Here is a 23288-nt window from a genome sequence, read left to right on the forward strand (position 1 = left end):
CCCTTATCTCTAATTTTGTTGTAGAGAGAGTATAAGCAATAATAGGAAGGAACAAGGGGTTTTGCTGGTTGAGATAAGGATAGCTATACAGGGCATTGACTCACATTGATTTCCTGTGCGTGGGTGTTACCTTCTAGGTTAATTCTTTTTAATCTAAAATTCTTGAAACAAAGGATCAATGAGAAAGGGGATCTAAGGAAAGTAGGGAGAAATAAAGGGCAGAAAATGTACATTTATGGAGAGAAATAGAATAGACTTCTATTCATGAGGGTTTCATGTGCATTCTTTTGGTCTGTTATTTCTTAATGTAGCATTTTGAATCAAGGAATTAGTTAAGTAATTTTCCCAAATTCATATTTATTGACACAAATTTTTTGGCCATGAATTTTTTTTTCTGATCATTGCTCTAAATGTATCCCTTAGTTTCTAAAATAGAACTCTTACCTTCCTGGTACACTCTTGCGACCCTTTTGTTTTTCTCCAGTTTTAATATGTCTTCTTAAGCATGTATTAGCACAGTTTGGGTCTTGCCTTGCTTTTTCAGATCATTTGAAAATCTTTGTTATAAATTTTATGTGCCTTTTATTGTATTTACTTTTTTTCTATAGGATTTTTATTTTTGACTATCTTTTCATATTAGGGAAGTTATTTCCTCAATTATTGCATATTTGAAATGGTTTTTCTATAACTTTATAGCTGATGACAGATTGTATGGATATAAGGTGTTGGTTCATAAACTTTATTGAGTTTCTTAAAAATGGTTCTGTTGCTTTGTTTTGTAAGTTTCTTTTAACAAGTGTGATGCTAGCCAACTTTTCTTGCCTGTAAGTTCTGAGAAAATTTTCTTCACTTTGAATAGTTCACTAGACTATGTCTTGAGTTAGGTTACTATACCTAGATCTATTTTTGCCAGTACCTACTGGGACCTTTCCAAATGTGAACTCATGTCATCTTTTATTTATAGAAAAGTTCCTTGTATTATAATTTAAATACTAGCTAATAGTCATTGCTTTGCTTTGCTTTTTCAGAGACTCCAGTTATAAGTATGTGCTTATCTTCCAGTTGTATTTCTTCTTCTGATCCTTTCTACTTAGCTCTGACCTCCTTTTCATTATTTATGGTTATTTTATTAAAATTTATTTTAAAATCTCCTTTAGGCATTTTGCGATTTAGTATTCAGTTTTCAATGATATTTTCTTTTCTGTGTTTCATATACTTTTTATTTCTTTCTAATTTTTTCCCATTCTGTTCTTAGATTTTTGAATTCCTTATACAAGCAGCTTTTGGACATATTATACTTTTAAAATACCTATCTGTTCTCTTATTTGAGGATATTTAATTCAGCTTTTATTCTGCATAATATATCTGTCCTACTTTATGAGTTCTTTGTTGTTTGGCGGTGTGAATTTCATCAGCTGAAATATTTGAATCCTATGTTTGTTATCTTCTTAGGAAGCTTTGTATAGATATAGAGGCATGTTTCATCTAATTGTTTTGTGTGCCAGAATGGTGTTTTCAAGTCCAAGTGCAATCTTCTTTTATCCATGTAGTATAGTGTTGCTTTTTTTCAATGAACATACTTTTTTTCCCCTTCCTCCCCCATCCTTCTTTCTGTTTCTAACTTCCTTGCTTCTTTTCTTTTTCTGTGTTTTTGTGATGGCAGCTGTCCTTTAGCATGTTTTGATTTTTTTTTTTTTTTTGCTTCTCATTTGTCCTGCTGGACACCAAAATTTCCCTTGCATCTTCTTATTTCCTTTATCACCTTTTTTCAGGGCATGCCTCTTCCTTTTTACCCTCCTTTCTTTTCAGAAGAAATTTCTGAGATCTCCATCTTTTAATCCCTGCTCTGTGGTCCATTCTCAGTCTACCAGGACTCTTTTTCACACTTACAGTGGGCTTTCTCTTTCTCATAGTACTTGAGTTCAGTCTTGGGCCCTTTACTTCCCTCTTCTGTCTTCTTAATAGCTTTACAGGTCTCCCCTCATTCTCTGCAAAGGCTTGAGTCAGGAACTTGAGGTATAACTCCAATGTGTTTGTTTTCTTTTCTACTTATAGTTAATGTGAAGTTTATACTATTACCTGTTTTCTGTTTTTGTGATTGTATTGTTCTCCTTGTTGGATGATATGTAAAGAGATCTGGGTTTAGACTGCTAGAATTTTCCTGAGGCACTAGTCAGTAGTCTGCATTTCTTCCTTTTAAAATCATTGGTAGCCAAGAAATGAACAACAAACTTCAGCTTTAGGGCATATTTCTCATTTAAAGAGGAAAACTTAAATTTTCAAATTTTAAAATTTTCCTTTCTTGGAAGAAAAATGCATATAACTGGATTTCTATGAGTGGTAGAAGAACCTTTAATGTATTGTTTTGTAAAAAAAGGTTTTCAGCTGAGAAATAATATTTGGAAATGCATAACCCCTATCTATTCATAACAGAAGTTGAAAAAAAATGTTCCAACAAGCTCCTTTGGATTTAGCCCTAAAGTTATGTATTTTATGTTAGCATCATCTATTTCAGTTCATTGCTATTAAATAGGATTTTTGAAAGGAGCATCCTTTTTTTGTGCTCACCATATATACCCCTTAACATACCTCATATTAAAATCTTTCTATGTCACTTATGGTATAATTGAAAAATTTAGCTTGTTAATTGGTAATTTTTAATACTGGACTTCTATTTTATTTTCTAGCTAATTCAAGGTTGTGCTTGGTGGTGTGGAACAATCATTTTGAAATTTTTGTCATCTAAAATCTTAGGAGTTTCAGACCATGTAAGTACTTCCTTGTTAAAACATAAATCTTTCTAAAAATATGGATTAAAAACTTTGAAACAATTATTCCTAACTCTTCCATTTAACAGAGTTTCCCATTTCTTCAAAGTCCCCAAGCTAGTTAGTGTCAGAATCACTAATAAAATCCTGTACTGCAATGATCTTTGCAGCCTTTAGAAAAAAATGTGTCCATGAATATTTACTTAATCTTCTAGGGAAAAAGCTCAAACTTTGTTTTGTACTTACTTGTACTATTTCAGGTAAAATTTAAAGAGTTTGTTTAATAATTTTTCCATTTACTACTTATGTAATATATGAGATATCCATATTCAACTTTAAAATATAGAACTCTTAACTCAATAGTTATTATTAATTAATTAATATTAATAGTTATGTTTATTTATTATTATGGACTAAAATTAAGATGTGATTAGATATTTTAAGAAGAGAATATTAAAAGTTCTCTGTCTTTGTATCTTCTTGAAAATATATATGGAGCCCTTACCTATATTGTAGCATTTTTGTTTATTTTAAGACTAATATCTTAAACAATGGCCCTTTTCAAGGCCTCAAAAACTAGTTTAGGAACAGAAAATAATTCATGAATTTACATTTTACTTCTAGCATACTTGTGTATATCCATACAGTAATGTAGTGTGAAATTTACTAAGCAGTACTGTCCAATCATTCAATCAGGGCCTTGTCTGGTACTGAAATTATGTTAGCAAGTGATTATAGTACTTCCTTTAAAAAAAACTTAGGTAGTGTTCCTGCCCAACACATCATGCGTACATGTTCATGTTAAATACATTTTAAAATATAAGCATTTATTTGCTATTTATTGCTAGATTTGAATGGTGGCTTATTAGGTTGATTAGTTGCTATTGTTGTCTAGTATGTCTGACATATTTCCCCGTTTCCTTCCTTTTTTTAATCATTCTTAACTGTTTATTTCGTAGGGTATATATTTTGTGATAAGCTTTATTTAGACCTTCTGAGTTTTTATTCATTGATGAAGTTGGCCTGTGATTTTGTTTCTTGTCTTGCTCTATATTGTCACCCAGCTATTTGCAAATATTAAAAAGAAACACACATAACCCTCTTAGAAGTTCTAAGTGACTTTTTCTGGGTGACAGTTATGAGAGACACTTGAATTCTAGTGTTATCTTGGTATTAGTTAATAAGAGGAGCTGTGGATGAGTGACAAATACTACTAACCAACAAACTTGTTTTAAATTTATGTCCCTATAAATAATTTGAATTAAGAGTTTACATGGCAAATATTGTCTCACTGACAGTAGGTAGTAAGTCATCAGTAGAAAGAGTAGTTCCACCTTGGGTTTCACTGGTGGTGTGAAGTTTTAAGGCCTTGAAAATCAAGTGAGTAAATAAAGTATTGTGTATAATTGTTGTGATGGCTATGAGGAATACTCTCATATTTAATGGCTTGAATGTATGAGAAATGCCAAGAAGAAAAAAATGTAAACATTACATGAAGCATTGTGAAAATGACAATGCACAGAAAGTTGTTTATGATTTACAATGTGTGGTGATAGTGAAATGAAATTGGCTTTTTCATGACAAGTTAGCTGATTATAAAATCTCATGATTAATTGCATGGTGGTTTCTTCCCAGAAAGCATTGATTTTAGCTTTATCATTATCTCTGCTAATTTTTTCTGACCTTTCTACTTTTCTTTTGTCTTGGTATCTCTTTATTTTGATAAATAAGCACATAAAATATTTGGTTCACTGTATTTTTGTTTGTTTTGGATTAATCTGTGGTCTTCATCACTCTTATGCCAAATCAATTATTATTGACTATAATTGGTGTAAATTTGATTCATTTTTCTTTATTTCCTTCCAGATTCGCCTGAGTGACCTTATAGCAGCCAGAATCTTACGGTATACAGATTTTGATACCTTAATATACACCTGTGCTCCTGAATTTGACTTCATGGAACAAGCGGTATAAATGACTTTTTTCTTCTTTATAAGCATGATGATTTTTTACTCTTTGGTTTTCCTTTTACTCTGAATCTGAATATTTTTGGTCGGAAAAACCCAAGTTATTTACATTATCATCTTTTACAATAACATTTCTCCAACTGTTTATCTGTAAAATCAGTAAGTAATAGCCCCCATGTTAAAGAATTATTAATGATAGTTAAATAAGATAATCAAGAAAAAGTGCTTAACATACTATATGACCCATAATAATCATTATTATTACAAATCAATTACTTTTAATAATCTAGACACCTTGGAGTTGTGGGGCCATTCAGAAAAGTAAAATCCAAATTCTTAATTTTCCTTTAAAGAAATACAGTTTTGTTGCATTTAATACTCCAAATATTACAAAAGTCTTTGACAGGGTATTGCTAAGAAAGGTGTACTGCTAACAAGTTTTAATGAATATATAAAACTCATTGTAAGTCATAGAAATGCATGGCATTATCCTTTAAAAATGTTCCAAGTAGTTAAGCTTAAAAATACTTGCCTCCTTATAGGATCATGGGATATAAGAGTGGAAGGCATCTTAGTGATCATGTAATATAATTCACTTGTTTGCAGATTAAGAAAACAAAGCTTGAAAGAGTTGCCTAAAGAATATAGTAGAGCCCAAATTAGCAATGTGTTCTAACGAAATCTAGCATTTCCAATCCAGCACCGTTTCCTCAATCTGAGGCTTAATTTTATTTTTTTCCTTTATTGTTGTGCTGAGTGGGGATACATTGTGGCATTTACATTTCCAAAAGTTCTTACAGTGTATCAAATATATCATACTTGAATTCACCCTCTCTACCACTCTCCCTCATCTCTCCTTCCCCCAATTCTTGGAACAGTTTCAACAGGTACCATTTTTGCAATTACTTACAGGTGTATACATTTGTACTCTATTCATCCTCCTATCCCCTTTCCCCACACCTCTCCCCTTGAGGCTTTATTTTTTATTTGTAGAACATGAAAAGGTTGTCAGTGGATCAGTCCTAGTCTAATAATTCTGAATTAGTTGTAAATATAATAATAATAATGAACTCTTACATTATTCTCTTATCTGATCAGGCAATCATTCATTCATTCAAAAGCTGTAATTGACCATTAATTAATTACCTGTGAAGGCAGTTGCTGTAAGACTGCAAAGAGGAAAATGACTTGGTTCCTACTTTTAAGAAACTTATAATTTAGTTACATGGCAGGTTACTCACTGTCACAATAATCAGTCATGAGAAATACTTACCTGATACTTTCATCCTTTCAGTAATTAGTTTGATAAGCTTTCTTCCTTGTTAGCTGTAGTTTCACTAATGAATTCATTCCCACAATGCAGGAAATGGCACTGTAGGCCCAGGGTTCAGTAAATGCACGTTAAAACTTAATATTACATAAATAAAGAACAAAAGAAAGGAACAAATAATGGACATGACTAATTATAGGTTTATAGTTTTTATCATTAAAATTCTGAATTCCTTTTATAAATATTTTTATAATTTTGATCTTGCATTAGAAAGTGAAAGTTGATAATGATAAAGACATTTTGCTGTTAAGAAATACTCTGGCACTCAGATGGACATAGATTTTATTAAAACTCAATAAAAATACAATTCAATAAATAACTTTTGCACAATTTGCTACATTTCAGACTCCTCTGAGATACACAAAGACATTATTGCTTCCAGTTGTTTTGGTGATTACTTATTATATCTTTAAAAAGGTATTTAAAAATTTTTTATCACTTGCCTTTGGGTTCAAGATAAGGACTTAATAGATTAGAGCTAGTTGCTCAGCATTTCTTTCTCACTTTTAGGATGAATTCTTTCTCTAAAATTTTTCTATTCACATATTTATGTAGTATTATACTTGCTTTTTTTTTATAGAAAGCAACATTATTAAAGCTGTTTGCATTTACTACTTCAAAAGACTTTATCTCTTACCTACTGTATGAGAAAATTAAATTAGCATTAAAGGTATGCTGGGAAGGAGAGTAGTCCTGTCTTGGACAGCCCTGGGAAATGGGGCTGTGCAAACATTAAACAAATAATCCTGCAGATAACTGAAGAACTGCAGTTGTGATTGGCGCTGGGAAAGAAAAGAACAGTGACACCCTCAGTAACTTTTGACATAAAGCACATTCGAAGAAGTCCATCTATTTTGAGTAGACAGGCACAGGAGAAATTTGTAGAGCTCTTAAAAAATCTTTTGCTATGCATTCATGTTTTCACAGTAAAAGAAAGTAATAAATAATTTTTACAATGCCACTTTCACATTTTCTCTAAAAGCCTATTGAATCTGGGCTAGAAAGAGAGACCCTGACTCAAAAACAAACAGACAAAAAGAAAAGAAAAGGGGAAAAATCTATTTAAGTGGCAGTAGTCCTCAAGGTTATTTTTTATAATTTTGAATCATCTTTATTTATATTGATATTGCCTTAAGTCAACATGTATACTTTACTTTTCAGAGATAGCAATAGCATGATTTCCCTGCCACCATGCCCATTGTGGTCCTGGTGAAGTAGTTTCCTATATTTAAAGTCAGATTGCATGTCTTCAGTTCTCATGCCCATGTGCTCACTCCTTTGTTACCACTAGAATATGAATGATTCCTAAGTGAGGAAGGCCTCTCCTCTACTTCCTGTGGTTTCCTCTTGGTCCAGGTCTGTCCAGGATTGGACAGAGTCAGGGCAGAGGAAACGACGAGTGGACAGGGTCAAAGGAGCCCAGGGCTCTCCATTCTCTTGGCTCCCCCTAGCGCAGGGTGAACGTTCTTGTTCTGTTCCATCAAGGAAAACGTCTTACAGGCCTCCGCTTCCAGTAGCGTGAAGAGACAGCAAGTACGGGAGAAAATAGTTAGATCTACAGTTGCTATATATACTTTTAAAATAAGAACCAAGAATCATAAAGACATTACTAGTCCCCCAAAACACTGCAGCCCCAGGTGTGCATGTGTACTAGTACCTGTGTGCAGAAAAACATTTTTCTGTCCTATTGTCTTATTTTTCACTTTAAGCACAATACTGATGCTCACTTAAATTTCCACATGTGTAAAATCACATCTTAGAAGGAAAGAAGGAAGGCATATATAATAGGAATTTCCTGTGACAATATTGAATCTTAAACTCCTATAAATCACTGTTTTCATTATACATACCATTGAATTGGCATTTGCTTGTGTATATGACCATAATATCATGTTACTTGTAAAATAAATTTCTTTTGTCTTTTGTTTTTGTTTTTTGGCAGTATTGAGGTTTGAACTGAGAGCCTTTTGCTTGCTAGGCAGGTGCTCTACTACTTGATCTACATCTCTAGCTCTTTTTTGCTTTGGTTATTTTTTTAGATAGGGTCTTAAGGTTTTGCCTGAGTTGGCCTTGGACCTCGATCCTCCTTACTATACCTCATGCAAAGCTGGGGTAACAGGTGGAGCCACATGCCCAGCTTTTTGGTTAAGATGGGATCTCACTCACTTTTTTTGGCTGGCCTCAAATCGTGATCCTCCCAGTCTTTGCCTCCTGAGTAGCTAGTATTATAAGCACAAGTCATCATGCCTAGCCTAAATTATGATATTAAAATTTCATTTATGTTTCTATGGAACTTGAAACATTTTTCTATGAAGGATGCTCTTGATTCAGTAAGAAAGTTACAATTTCTTAACTTAGATTTCATTTTCAATTAGAGTCCAAATACATGTTTATCATTGAGTTATAAATCATATACCCTTGGAGTGCAAAATTTTAAGTTATCCACAAATTTCTGTTTACCTACTAAAGCCTGGCTAAATTTAGCCTCCACATTTCCTTTTCTTCCAGCTTCTTCACCATCTGGTTCATTTTGATGAGTACTCTTAAGACTTCTGTAGCAGACATTTTGGGTTGAGAGAGAAATCAGGGAAACAGATATGTCCATAGCTGTTTCTGTAATAATAACCCAGAGGTTTGAATGAAATAGTAATATGGCAGGGGGAGAGAGAGAGAGATTTGAAGTCTAAGTTAGTCTTTTAAAACATTAGTAGCCTTTGTGGACCCCTGCCACTCTCTTGGCCAGTAAAAATAAAAGCTTACAACACTGTTAAGTACCTAGCCACATTATCAAAGCTTAGAATTTTAGACCAGAAATGAACCTTTACATGTATTCCTACTCCAACACTTTTTAATAGAACAGGAAGCCATAGTTCAAAAAATTACTTACCTGAGTCATAGGTGGGATTAAACTATTCCTGAGAGCTCATGTTTCCATTAGAAAAAAATACTAATGTATAGGGCATTTATATTAAAGATCAAAGCATTCACCATTCCTTTGAAAAGACTCATTGGTTTCATTCTGTTCACAGACTATTCGTGATATTTCATGTGCCTTATCTATAAACACTTATCTAAGGTAATTATAGTTTTTAAAAAATATTAATTATTAAGTAACTTACTGAAATATTAATTTTTCAAATGAATGTACCACAAGTTTCAGCATTAAGATTAAGAAAGGAGATAGGAACAAAATTTAAATGTTTTCTTTAAAAAGACTATTGTTATTATGGAGTTCTTTTATATATTTGAACTTATAAAATATCTCAAAGTTTAAATTGATCTAGCATTAGAACTTAAATTCAGTAAACAAAAATAAGCTAAAGTTTTATTTGGGCCATGCTTATTTTTCTTTAATTTTCAGAGAAGGGATAATTTGTTTTGCCTAGTATTTATGAAATGTTTTCTACACTTACTGTTAAAACTATTTGTTGTATCACATTTTAGTAGTTTAATTATATTTATGAATTAGCATAATTAACTATTCAAGAGGGTTTCATTGTGGTAATTCCTACATGTGTCCAGTGTATACTGAACAAGTTCACTCCTCTAGTATATTCCTATTCCTCCTCCCTCTCTTTTCAAACAATGACTTATATTTCATCATGCTGTCCATGTGTATGTGTGTGAGTGTGTGTAGCACACTCTGATCTTCTTTACCCCTCAGTATGCTTTCTTCTCCCTTCTCCATCAGTTCCCTGCTCCAGATTGTCCCCCTTTTACACTCATGTCCCATTATTATTATTATCATCATAATCATCTCCATAATCATTTTAAGTCTAGGATCCACAAATGAGTGAGAACATGAGATATTTGGCTCTTTGAACTTGACTTCTCTCATTCAACCAGGTGATCTCCATTTTCCTGCAAATGACATAGTTTCATTTTTCTATATGGCTGAGTAATATTTCATTGTGTATATATACACAATGTATATATGTGTATATGTATGTATACACACACATATATATGCTTATATATATATTTGTTCAAATATAAACCCAAGAGTGGTATGATGGGGTCATAAGGTAGTGTTATGTTTAGTTTATTTTGAGGAACCTCCATCCTGATTTCCATAGTGGTTACACTAGTTTACATTCCCACCAATAGTGTATAAGCATTCCTTTTTTTCCCCCCTCATTCTTGCCAGCATTTATTGTTGTTTGTTCTCATGATGGTTGCCAGTCTGGGGCAAGATGGTATATCTCCATGTACTTTTGATTTGCATTTCCTTTATGGCTAAGGATATTGAACATTTCTTCATGTATTTATTAGTCATTTGTATTGCCTCTTCTGAGAACTCTGTTCAATTCGTTTACCAATCTGTTAATTGGATTATTTGTTCTTTTGCTGCTTAGTTTTTAAAAATCTTTTTGTATATTCTGGTTATTAATCCTTTATCTGTCGACAGAGATTCTCTTCCCTTGGTGAAGATTTTCTCCCATTCTGTGTGTTGTCTCTTGAATCTGATAGTTGTTTCTTTGGATGTGCAGAAAGTTTTTAATTTGATGCAATTCCATTTGCCAATTCTTGCTCTTATTTCCTGGAGTCGTGTAATCATCATGCCTGTATATTCCGGAGTTTTCCCTATTTTTCCCCTCTGGAACCCACATACCTGAAGTTTTATTTCTGGTTTGCAGAGACACCGGACTGTGGTATGTGCAATCTACCATCTTGCTATACCATACTTTTTAGTGGTTTTATTAAAGTTATTAGGATCAAGACAAACTGATGTCACAAAAATATAACATGATTCCTATTACACATGAATATGTTGCTACAGGACAAAAGGCACTTGTGAAGAAAACTTTCTTCTGAGGAAAATGTCTCAATTTTTATATTTGTAGTTATGTCTTTTAATTTAATGGCCTTTATTTTTCAGAACAGTTTTAGATTCACAGAAAAATTCTGAAAACAGTTCAGAGAATTTTCTGAACCTCATACCTCATGTTTGTATTTTTAATTAGTAGTGTCTTGTGTTGTCAGAAAAGCTAATTAGGAACTTAACTGCATTTGTTGAAATCATTTCCAAAAAAAGGTCGGTAAAAGACACATTCTATGTTGTTTTGGTCAGACAGACAGAGGCCAGGGAAATGTGTATTGAAGATCTTGATAACTCTCCCATAAAGAATGCATGGAGGGACTTGGGTTAGTTAATTGGATAATGTAAAACTGAGGGGTGCATGGTAACTGTATTCAGAGTTGAGAGAGTGTAATGTGGCAGAAGACAAGTTTTAGGTGACCAGTAGGTGAAAGATACTTAAGTGGTGGGCCTGTGTATGTCGGGGGTAGGGGGAACAGAGGGGTCCTTTAAACAACAAATACAATATGCACTTGTAATCATTTGGAGAAAGCAGTCTATCAAGAAAAGTGAGACTATTCCCTTTCTTAGTTCTACTCCTCAGAGGTATTGATTTAAGCATCTTTGTATGTGTCAGTTCATAAAATACATATAGAAATATTTATTATTCTGCAACTGTTACTTTTATGTAACAATGTGTCATGGGTATCTCCCTAGATCTTGCTTATATTCTATAATAGTCTTTATATTTTATTCTTTACTGTCATGATCGGCTACCATGTATTTAGCTATTCCGTATCTGTGGACATTTAGATTATATTTAACTTTTGTCATCCAACCAACGTTAGGAGTAGGGAACAGCCTCATATGCATCTTTGCACACTGAGTATTTCTGTAGCACAGAATATTTGAAATGAGACTGCTGGATTACAAGGTATGCATTTTGCAATTTGGTGAATACTGAGCCATTACAATGGAGAAAGGGCCCTTTTCCCTGCATCTCCATGACAACATTATTACACTTTTAACATTTTTAGGCTTTGAAAAAAGTAACCCATCTTATTTTGTACTTTTTAACCAGTGATGTTTTATGTGTTTTCATAAGCCCATTCACTGTATTTCTTCTTAAAGTAGAATTTGTAGTAATTCATGGTTTTTTAATAAAAGGTAACTTTTGTCTATTATTCATACCACATTGTTTCCAGCAGGATATCAGTTTATAGTTTATATATAGTCTTTGCTTTGTAAACTAACATTTTTATACAATCACAACTATACATTTCTGTTTTCTGTGTTCATTTGTTGCTTAAAGCCATTTTCCACACCAAAACATTAAACATTCTTCAATGTTTTATAATTTTTATATTATATACATAGATTAATTTTGTAGTGTCTTAACACAAGACTGCTTAATCTTTTTCTGGTCTTTTGAAACAGCTTTTTGGTGGTACTTGGGTTTGAACTCAAGGCCTGTGCTTGCTAGGCATGCACTCTCCACTTGAATTACTCCTCCAGCCCTAAGACATCAGCCTTTATCATTTACCAAATAATATATATACATATATATTAATAACATACAATATATGTCATATTGTATCGTCCATTTTAGATTCTATTTGTATCTGAATGAAAACAACACAGTTTTAGATATCCCCTCCCCATTTATTGTTACTACTTTTCACATTTGCTTACAAAGTTTTTCCAGATAAACTTTGCAATAAATATCTTCAGGACCCTCTCCTCCTCTGGGTACCCACCCATCATCCATTACACTGGCTTTAGATACACTGAAAAGAATTTCATCTCTGTAAGACTGAATCTCCAACCCAGGATTATGGTGTGAATCTCCTTATTAGGGTGGGCAGGTCACTTCACCCCTTTGTGCCCCAGTTTCATTATATTTAAAAGTGGAGATAGTAAACACTGACCTCACAAGGTTATTGTGCCTATTAGAGTTAATCCCTATAAAGTGCATAAAGTTGTTGACAGAACAAACCCTCAAGTGTTAGTTACTGTTGTTCTGATTCTTATACTTTCATAAAACTTCATGGTTTTTTGCACGTGTCATATTTTTTAATATGGATTTTTTATGTGTTTTCCCTCTTTTTTGTGTTAAGTATAATAATTTTATATATTGGCTAATTTGTCATTAATGGCTTATAGAAAAACTAATACATATTTTTATCACTTTTGTATCTACTCACATTACCTATCTTTCTTTTTGGTTCTCATCATTTTTCAATTATGATTCAAATTGTTTACAGATGAGAAAACTGTGACATAGTCAAGGTAGTTTTCTCAAAGGCACTATATTAGTCAGGTTTGCATTGCTACCGTTCAGTACCCAAGGAAGCTAACTTTATAATGAGAAAAGATATTTTAGGTCACAGTTTGGGGGCAGCCCTGTTGGTTTAATCTCATGGCAGGAGTGAGTATAAGAGCAAACAGTTGCATTTTGAGTCAGGGAATAGGATGAGGAAAAGGGGAGAGGGATGCAAACTCAGACTTTTATAACAATCTTCTGAGAACGACCAATGAGTCCTACGAGAACTCCTTCTGAAGGCATGCCCCCATCAGGACCTCCCGCTAGACCCTACCTCCCACAAGTTCCACCACACTTCCCAACAGCATCTTTACCCATGGTCCTTTCAGGGGAATTTACCTGTATTCAAGGCTAGCAGGCACAGAGTTGGAAGTAGTGAAATCAGTATTTCTACAAAGGCTTTCTGCTTTAGAAACCTGTTTGCTGCATGGCTGAACTATTTAGGACACTTTTTGCCTACACAACTTCATCTCCCAAATCATGCTAAAACAATCTAGATTATTTTTCTAGATAATGTAATCTACAATCTAGATTCCATTTTAAGAAGTCTCTGAACACTTAAAGACACTAGCAATTTTTGGACTTGACTTCAACGTTTACCAATTTTTTTTATCCTTTTTAGAGACATAGGGCACATTGTTAATAGATAATTTTTAGAAAAATGTGGAGATGGCATAATTCTTGAGTGTTTTCTTATCTGAACTATGTGCTTATTTTGGTTTTTATTTGATTGATAGATTGTTTAGTAGATCTCGTTGGGTTTAAAGCATTTTGTAGGTAATGCTTATTTCTTTTCTAGCGTTGAGCATTACAAGTGAAGAAACTTACATTAAGATTTTCTTTCTGAATTGTGTCAGATTTAGAGATGGTGTGTGTGTGTGAGAGAGAGAGAGATGTTTATTAAGTCACAGCTATTTTAATATAAACATCTAAATATTTCTTTTTTTTGGTTTCTTCTTTTTTTTATTATTTATATGTGCATACAATGTTTGGGTCATTTCTCCCCCCTCCTCCCACCCCCTCCCTTACCACCCACCACTTCCCCTCCCTCTTCCCCCAACCCCCTCAATACCCAGCAGAAACTATTTTGCCCTTATCCCTAATTTTGTTGAAGAGAGAGTATAAGCAATAATAGGAAGGAACAAGGGTTTTTGCTAGTTGAGATAAGGATAGCTATACAGGGAGTTGACTCGCATTAATTTCCTGTGCATGTGTGTTACCTTCTAGGTTAATTCTTCTTGATCTAACCTTTTCTCTAGTTCCTGGTCCCCTTCTCCTATTGGCCTCAGTTGCTTTTAAGGTATCTGCTTTAGTTTCTCTGCGTTGAGAGCAACAAATGTTAGCTAATTTTTAGTTGTCTTACCTATTCTCATCTCTCCCTTGTGTGCAATCACCTTGATCTAATGTCCGCATATGAGGGAGAACATATGGTTTTTGGTCTTTTGGGCCAAGCTAACCTCACTCAGAATGATGTTCTCCAATTCCATCCATTTACCTGTGAATGGTAACATTTCATTCTTTTTCATGGCTGCATAAAATTCCATTCTGTATAGATACCACATTTTCTTGATCCATTCATCAGTAGTGGTTCATCTTGGCTGTTTCCATAACTTGGCTATTGTGAATAGTGCCGCAATAAACATGGGTGTGCAGATGTCCCTGGAGTAACCTGTGTCACAGTCTTTTGGGTATATCCCCAACAGTGGTATTGCTGGATCAAATGGTAGATCAATGTCTAGCTTTTTAAGTAGTCTCCAAATTTTTTTCCAGAGTGGTTGTACTAGTTTACATTCCCACCAACAGTGTAAGAGGGTTCATTTTTCCCTGCCTCCTCACCAACACCTGTTGGTGGTGGTGTTGCTAATGATGGCTATTCTAACAGGGGTGAGGTGGAATCTTAGTGTGGCTTTAATTTACATTACCTTTATTGCTAGAGATGGTGAGCATTTTTTTCATGTGTTTTTGGCCATTTGAATTTCTTCTTTTGAGAAAGTTCTGTTTAGTTCACTTGCCCATTTCTTTATTGGTTCATTAGTTTTGGGAAAATTTAGTTTTTAAGTTCCCTATATATTCTGGTTATCAGTCCTTTGTCTGATGTGTAGCTGGCAAATATTTTCTCCCACTCTGTGGATGTTCTCTTCAGTTTACAGACCATTTCTTTTGTTGAGCAGAAGCTTTTTAGCTTTACGAGGTCCCATTTATCTATGCTATCTCTTAGTTGCTGTGCTGCTGGGGTTCCATTGAGAAACTTCTTACCTATACCTACTAACTCCAGAGTATTTCCTACTCTTTCCTGTATCACCTTTAGAGTTTGTGGTCTGATATTAAGATCCTTGATCCATTTTGAGTTAATATTGGTATAGGGTGATATACATGGATCTAGTTTCAGTTTACATCTAAATATTTCTTTTTTTTTTCATTTTTCTTTTATTATTCATATGTGCATACAAGGCTTGGTTCATTTCTCCCCCCTGCCCCTACCCCCTCCCTTACCACCCACTCCACCCCCTCCCGCTCCCCCCCATCAATACCCAGCAGAAACTATTTTGCCCTTATTTCTAATTTTGTTGTAGAGAGAATATAAGCAATAATAGGAAGGAACAAGGGGTTTTGCTGGTTGAGATAAGGATAGCTATACAGGGCATTGACTCACATTGATTTCCTGTGCGTGGGTGTTACCTTCTAGGTTAATTCTTTTTGATCTAACCTTTTCTCTAGTTCCTGGTCCCCTTTTCCTATTGGCCTCAGTTGCTTTAAGGTATCTGCTTTAGTTTCTCTGCATTAAGGGCAACAAATGCTAGCTAGTTTTTTAGGTGTCTTACCTATCCTCACCCCTCCCTTGTGTGCTCTCGCTTTTATCATGTGCTCATAGTCCAATCCCCTTGTTGTGTTTGCCCTTGATCTAATGTCCACATATGAGGGAGAACATACGATTTTTGGTCTTTTGAGCCAGGCTAACCTCACTCAGAATGATGTTCTCCAATTCCATCCATTTACCAGCAAATGATAACATTTCGTTCTTCTTCATGGCTGCATAAAATTCCATTGTGTATAGATACCACATTTTCTTAATCCATTCATCAGTGCTGGGGCATCTTGGCTTTTTCCATAACTTGGCTATTGTGAATAGTGCCGCAATAAACATGGATGTGCAGGTGCCTCTGGAGTAACAGTCTTTTGGGTATATCCCCAAGAGTGGTATTGCTGGATCAAATGGTAGATCGATGTCCAGCTTTTTAAGTAGCCTCCAAATTTTTTTCCAGAGTGGTTGTACTAGTCTACATTCCCACCAACAGTGTAAGAGGGTTCCTTTTTCCCCGCATCCTCGCCAACACCTGTTGTTGGTGGTGTTGCTGATGATGGCTATTCTAACAAGGGTGAGGTGGAATCTTAGTGTGGTTTTAATTTTCATTTCCTTTATTGCTAGAGATGTTGAGCATTTTTTCATGTGTTTTCTGGCCATTTGAATTTCTTCTTTTGAGAAAGTTCTGTTTAGTTCACATGCCCATTTCTTTATTGGTTCATTAGTTTTGGGAGAATTTAGTTTTTTAAGTTCCCTGTATATTCTGGTTATCAGTCCTTTGTCTGATGTATAATTGGCAAATATTTTCTCCCACTCTGTGGGTGTTCTCTTCAGTTTAGAGACCATTTCTTTTGATGAACAGAAGCTTTTTAGTTTTATGAGGTCCCATTTATCTATGCTATCTCTTAGTTGCTGTGCTGCTGGGGTTTCATTGAGAAAGTTCTTACCTATACCTACTAACTCCAGAGTATTTCCTACTCTTTCTTGTATCAACTTAAGAGTTTGGGGTCTGATATTAAGATCCTTGATCCATTTTGAGTTAATCTTGGTATACGGTGATATACATGGATCTAGTTTCAGTTTTTTGCAGACTGCTAACCAGTTTTCCCAGCAGTTTTTGTTGAAGAGGCTGCTATTTCTCCATCGTATATTTTTAGCTCCTTTGTCAAAGATAAGTTGCTCATAGTTGTGTGGCTTCATATCTGGATCCTCTATTCTGTTCCACTGGTCTTCATGTCTGTTTTTGTGCCAGTACCATGCTGTTTTTATTGTTATTGCTTTGTAATATAGTTTGAAGTCAGGTATTGTGATACCTCCTGCATTGTTCTTTTGACTGAGTATTGCCTTGGCTATTCGTGGCCTCTTGTGTTTCCATATAAATTTAACAGTAGATTTTTCAATATCTTTAAAGAATGTCATTGGAATTTTGATGGGAATTGCATTAAACATATAGATTACTTTTGGGAGTATCGACATTTTTACTATGTTGATTCTACCAATCCATGAGCATGGGAGATCTCTCCACTTTCTATAGTCTTCCTCAATCTCTTTCCTCAGAAGGTTATAGTTTTCCTTGTAGAGGTCATTCACATCTTTTGTTAGGTTTACACCTAGGTATTTGATTTTGTTTGAGGCTATTGTAAATGGAATTGTTTTCATACATTCTTTTTCCATTTGCTCATTGTTAGTGTATAGAAATGCTAATGATTTTTCTATGTTGATTTTATATCCTGCTACCTTGCTATAGCTATTGATGATGTCTAGAAGCTTCTGAGTAGAGTTTTTTGGGTCTTTAAGGTATAGGATCATGTCGTCTGCAAATAGGGATATTTTGACAGTTTCTTTACCTATTTGTACTCCTTTTATTCCTTCTTCTTGCCTAATTGCTCTGGCTAGGAATTCCAGTACTATGTTGAATAGGAGTGGAGATAGTGGGCATCCTTGTCTGGTTCCTGATTTTAGAGGGAATGGTTTTAATTTTTCTCCGTTAAGTATAATGCTGGCTGTAGGTTTGTCATATATAGCTTTTATAATGTTGAGGTACTTTCCTTCTATTCCTAGTTTTCTTAGAGCTTTTATCATGAAATGATGTTGGATCTTATCAAAGGCTTTTTCTGCATCTATTGAGATGATCAAGTGGTTTTTGTCTTTGCTTCTGTTAATGTGGTTTATTACGTTTATTGATTTTCGTATGTTGAACCACCCCTGCATCCCTGGGATGAAGCCTACCTGGTCGTGGTGAATAATCTTTTTGATGTGTTGCTGAATTCGATTTGCCATTATTTTGTTGAGGATTTTTGCATCAATGTTCATTAAGGAGATTGGCCTATAGTTCTCCTTTTTGGAGGTGTCTTTGCCTGGTTTGGGGATAAGTGTAATACTGGCTTCATAAAATGTGTTTGGCAGTTTTCCTTCCCTTTCTATTTCATGGAACAGTTTAAGGAGGGTTGGTATCAGTTCTTCTTTAAAGGTCTGATAGAATTCAGCAGAGAATCCATCAGGTCCTGGACTTTTCTTTTTGGGGAGACTCTTGATTGCTGCTTCAATTTCATTTTGTGTTATAGGTCTATTCAGGTGATTAATTTCCTCTTGGTTCAGTTTTGGATGATCATATGTATCTAGAAATCTGTCCATTTCTTTAAGATTTTCAAATTTATTTGAATATAGGTTCTTGAAGTAGTCTCTGATGATTTCCTGGACTTCCATGGTGTTTGTTGTTACCTCCCCTTTTGCATTCCTAATTCTACTAATTTGGGTTTTTTCTCTCCCATTTTAGTCAGGTTTGCCAGGGGTCTATCGATCTTGTTTATTTTTTCAAAGAACCAACTTTTTGTTTCATTAATTCTTTGTATGGTTTTTTTGGTTTCTATTTCGTTGATTTCAGCTCTTATTTTTATTATTTCTCTCCTTCTATTTGTTTTGGGATTGCTTGTTCTTGTTTTTCTAGGAGTTTGAGATGTATCATTAGGTCATTGATTTGGGATCTTTCAATCTTTTTAATATATGCACTCATGGCTATAAACTTTCCTTTCAAGACTGCCTTAGCTGTGTCCCATAGGTTCCGGTAGGTTGTGTTTTCATTTTCATTGACTTCTAGGAACTTTTTAATTTCCTCTTTTATTGCATCGATGATCCATTCTTCATTAAGTAATGAGTTATTTAGTTTCCAGCTGTTTGCATGGTTTTTGTCTTTACTTTTGTTGTTGAGTTCTACTTTTACTGCATTGTGATCAGATAGTATGCACAGTATAATTTCTATTTGCTTATATTTGCTGAGGCTTGCTTTGTGCCCTAGGATATGATCTATTTTGGAGAAGGTTCCATGGGCTGCTGAGAAGAATGTATATTGTGTATAAGTTGGATGAAATGTTCTGTAGACATCTACTAGGTCCATTTGATCTATTGCATATTTTAGATCTTGGATTTCTTTATTGATTTTTTTGTTTGGATGACCTATCTATTGATGATAATGGAGTGTTAAAGTCTCCCACAACCACTGTGTTGGCGTTTATATATGCTTTTAGGTCTTTCAGGGTATGTTTGATGAAATTGGATGCGTTGACATTGGGTGCGTACAGATTGATGATTATTATTTCCTTTTGGTCTAGTTCCCTTTTTATTAGTATGGAATGTCCTTCTTTATCTCGTTTGATCAATGTAGGTTTGAAGTCTACATTGTCAGAGATAAGTATTGCTATTCCTGCTTGTTTTCGGGGGCCATTGGCTTGGTAAATCTTCTTCCAGCCTTTCATCCTAAGCATATGCTTATTTCTGTTGGGGAGATGAATCTCCTGTAAGCAACAAATTGTTGGATCTTCTTTTTTAATCCATTTTGTCAAACGGTGTCTTTTGACGGGTGAATTAAGTCCATTAACATTAAGTGTTAGTACTAATAGGTATGTGGTGATTCCTGCCATTTAGTTATCTTAGTTGTTTGAAGGTTTGATTGTGTGTACCTAACTTGATGTTACTCTCTACTGTCTTGCTTTTTCTTATCCTGTGATTTGGTGCTGCCTGCCTTTTCATGGTTAAGTTGGGTGTCACTTTCTGTGTGCAGGATCCCTTGCAGAATCTTTTGTAATGGTGGCTTTGTGGTCACATATTGTTTTAGTTTCTGCTTATCATGGAAGACTTTTATTGCTCCATCTACTTTGAATGATAGCTTTGCTGGGTAGAGAGTATCCTGGGGTTGAAGTTATTTTCATTCAGTGCCCGGAAGATCTCACCCCACGCTCTTCTTGCTTTTAATGTTTCTGTTGAGAAGTCTGCTGTTATTTTGATGGGTTTACCTTTGTATGTTACTTGTTTTTTCTCTCTTACAGCCTTCAATATTCTTTCCTTAGTTTCTGAACTTGTTGTTTTAGTGATGGTATGTCGTGGAGTAGTTCTATTTTGATCTGGTCTGTTTGGTGTCCTGGAGGCCTCTTGCATTTGCATATTTGGGAATATCTTTCTCTAGATTTGGGAAATTTTCTGTTATTATTTTGTTGAATGTATTACGCATTCCCTTCGCTTGCACCTCTTCTCCTTCTTCGATGCCCATGATTCTCAAGTTTGGTCTTTTGATGGAGTCAGTGAGTTCTTGCATTTTCTTTTCACAGGTCTTGAGTTGTTTAATTAATAGTTCTTCAGTTTTTCCTTTAATTACCATTTCATCTTCAAGTTCTGAGATTCTGTCTTCTGTTTGTTCTATTCTGCTGGATTGGCCTTCTGTTTTGTTTTGCAGTTCTGTTTCGTTCTTTTTTCTGAGGTTTTCCATATCCTGGCTGTTTTCTTCTTTATTGTTGTCTATTTTTGTCCTGAGTTCATTTATCCATTTATTCATTGTGTTCTCTCTTTCACTTTGGTGTTTATACAGTGCTTCTATGGTTTCCTTTATTTCTTCTTTTGCTTTTTCAAATTCTCTATTTTTATTGTCTTGGAATTTCTTGAGTGTCTCCTGTACATTTTGGTTGACCCTATCCAGTATCATCTCTATAAAATTCTCATTGAGTACTTGTAGTATGTCTTCTTTTAAATTATTCTTGTGGGCTTCATTGGGTCCTTTGGCATAGTTTATCTTCATTTTGTTGGAGTCTGGCTCTGAGTTTCTGTTCTCTTCATTCCCCTCTGGTTCCTGTACTAATTTTTTGCTGTGGGGAAACTGGTTTCCTTGTTTTTTCTGTCTTCCTGTCATTGTCCTTGGTGTTGTTACTGTCCCTGTACTGTGTGTAATTAAGTATTTTCTAGCTTGTAATAATAACAATGGTAATATTGAGAATGGAAGAGTGAGCTGAGATGGAAAGCAAGAAGTTAAAGAAAAGGGGAAAACAAATATACAGACAAGAGGGAGAAAGCAGAACAAGATATCAGACAAGAGAGTTTCAAAGGTATAAACAGGGAGTGTTAGTGTACTAATCGACAGTAAGCTGAACAGACAATAGAGAGACAGAGAGAGGATTGAAAATCAAAGATAAAAAAAATAAAAAATAAGTATATGAAAGTAATATCTATATATAAAAATGAATTAAAATAAAATGGAAAATAGAAAATAAAAAAAAAACTTCCAAGTTTATATGCAATGCAATTTCAATCTTAATAATTTGGATGTCCGTCTCAATCTCCAGTCCTGGAGTTGGTGCCTCAGATGTTGTTCTGTAGTTGTCTCATCAAAGGGGATGCATAAAGTAGAACAAAACTACATTCACACACACACAGATGAAAAAAAAAAAGCCCCACCAAGTGTCCCCAGTTCAAACGCAATACAGTTTCAGTAAGTTTTTCGGCTTGCAGGTGTAATTCGGTTGTTCTTTCATCGACTCCTGCATTTCCTTTGAACACTGTCTTATTTTTCTCTGCTGTCCCCAAATCCATGTTAGAAGATCCCTGCATCTTGTAAAGCCTTTTATAATATACCCAATCTTTTCAGGAGCAATAAGGTAGGCAGTCTTTTATTTCTTGTATGAAACTAACACAAGGTCAGTGAGGAAGAAATGACATCTGTACTATTCCTGTGCATCTACTGCCCAGAGCCTAGAACAGAGTACGTGTGCTGTAAGTATCTGGGACAAAATATTTAAATGCTTTACCCAGGAACTTGTCTTTCAGACATGCAAAGATTTACGTACAAAGATGTTCATGTGAACAAGTCACAATCTAAGCAGAGAGTATCTAAAATATTGTGTTTATTGTACAAAGTTTGAATATTTAATAGAAATTTGTCTGTTCATTTATCCTTCCAAAAGTACCATCTCCAGATTCTATTTTATCTTAACAAAAGAAGGACATTTTTCACATATCTTAAATAGGATGACTGTAAACTATGCCTTTTAAATTATTAGAACTTTTAGTAGTATTATCTAATCTTTTTATTTATGCTCTTAAGTAGTTTAGAAAGGATCAAATTTCAAAAAAATCTTAAGAATAAATGAAGCTATTCTTGCATTATCATCCTATAATGGACATTCAGTAAGTAAGTGGTATTTTTGTTTTATTCCAGAAAACAGCTCCTTCCACATGGTGAGGTAAAACTTGCATTTTATTCTCTTATAGACATGCATATTAAATTCTAGTTCAAGGGCAATTCACAAAGCTGTAGCCTTGCAGCTGAAGCACCTCAGTACTACTCAGGCCACTCAACATTGGTGGTGATTTCTGTGGTGCCCTCTTTCTCAAATCTGCTTTCACAATTAAATAGTAATAAGGATTTGGAAGCATGGATGTTTGTATGCTTTTTATAGAATTAGTATTCTATATGTATGCAGTTTTTTATACTGGGAACTTTTCTATGCACTTAAAAATCTCTTAACTTGTGATTTTAATGACCATATAACAGTAATGTAGTAATTTGTTACTTCTCTGCATTTATAAATTAGGTTGTTTACCATTTTTGCTGTTAAAAATATTCTGAAGTAATCATCTTTGTAGCACATATTTGTGTTTTGATTATTCCCTTAGTTAAATTCCTAGAATGAATGTTTGAGTCATAGGAATTGACTCTTTCCTAAACCTCTGACAAACACTTTACTATTTCAGAAATGTATCAGTTTATTTTTTCAGTGTTTATTTCATTTCATTCTAACACTCAGTATTAATATTTGTCAATTGCATATATGAAAAGACCTCCTTATCTTTAACACTTAACTTGTTTGATATTAATAAATTAGAACATAAATATTGAGTTGCCATTTACCTTTTGTTGCATTATCTGCCCATTTTTCTAGTGAGAAGTTGATATTTTACAAAAAAAGTTAGAAAAGTTTTGTTTAAAAACTTTGCTCAGCAGAACCCCATCGTAATCAAAATTGGGCATCCTACTAA

The 23288-nt window shown here is 34.3% G+C and overlaps 1 protein-coding gene across 6 annotated transcripts in view; it reads left to right on the plus strand.

Annotated features, from left to right (window-relative positions):
- Dpy19l2 (dpy-19 like 2) overlaps positions 1 to 23288 on the plus strand; it is a 139526-nt gene that overhangs the window by 74891 nt on the left and 41347 nt on the right. For 4 of the 6 annotated variants that reach the window (XM_074065303.1, XM_074065298.1, XM_074065300.1 and 1 more), the window contains 5 exons: positions 2688 to 2768; positions 4635 to 4736; positions 6411 to 6482; positions 9095 to 9141; positions 22468 to 22492. In XM_074065303.1, the coding sequence (XP_073921404.1) occupies positions 2688 to 2768; positions 4635 to 4736; positions 6411 to 6482; positions 9095 to 9141; positions 22468 to 22492 (327 nt within the window). The remainder of the gene's footprint in view (positions 1 to 2687; positions 2769 to 4634; positions 4737 to 6410; positions 6483 to 9094; positions 9142 to 22467; positions 22493 to 23288) is intronic. The other 2 variants (XM_074065299.1, XM_074065301.1) reach the window with 2 other exon arrangements.

Source organism: Castor canadensis, chromosome 2, assembly GCF_047511655.1.
Source record: "Castor canadensis chromosome 2, mCasCan1.hap1v2, whole genome shotgun sequence".
NCBI classification, from domain to species: domain Eukaryota; kingdom Metazoa; phylum Chordata; class Mammalia; order Rodentia; family Castoridae; genus Castor; species Castor canadensis.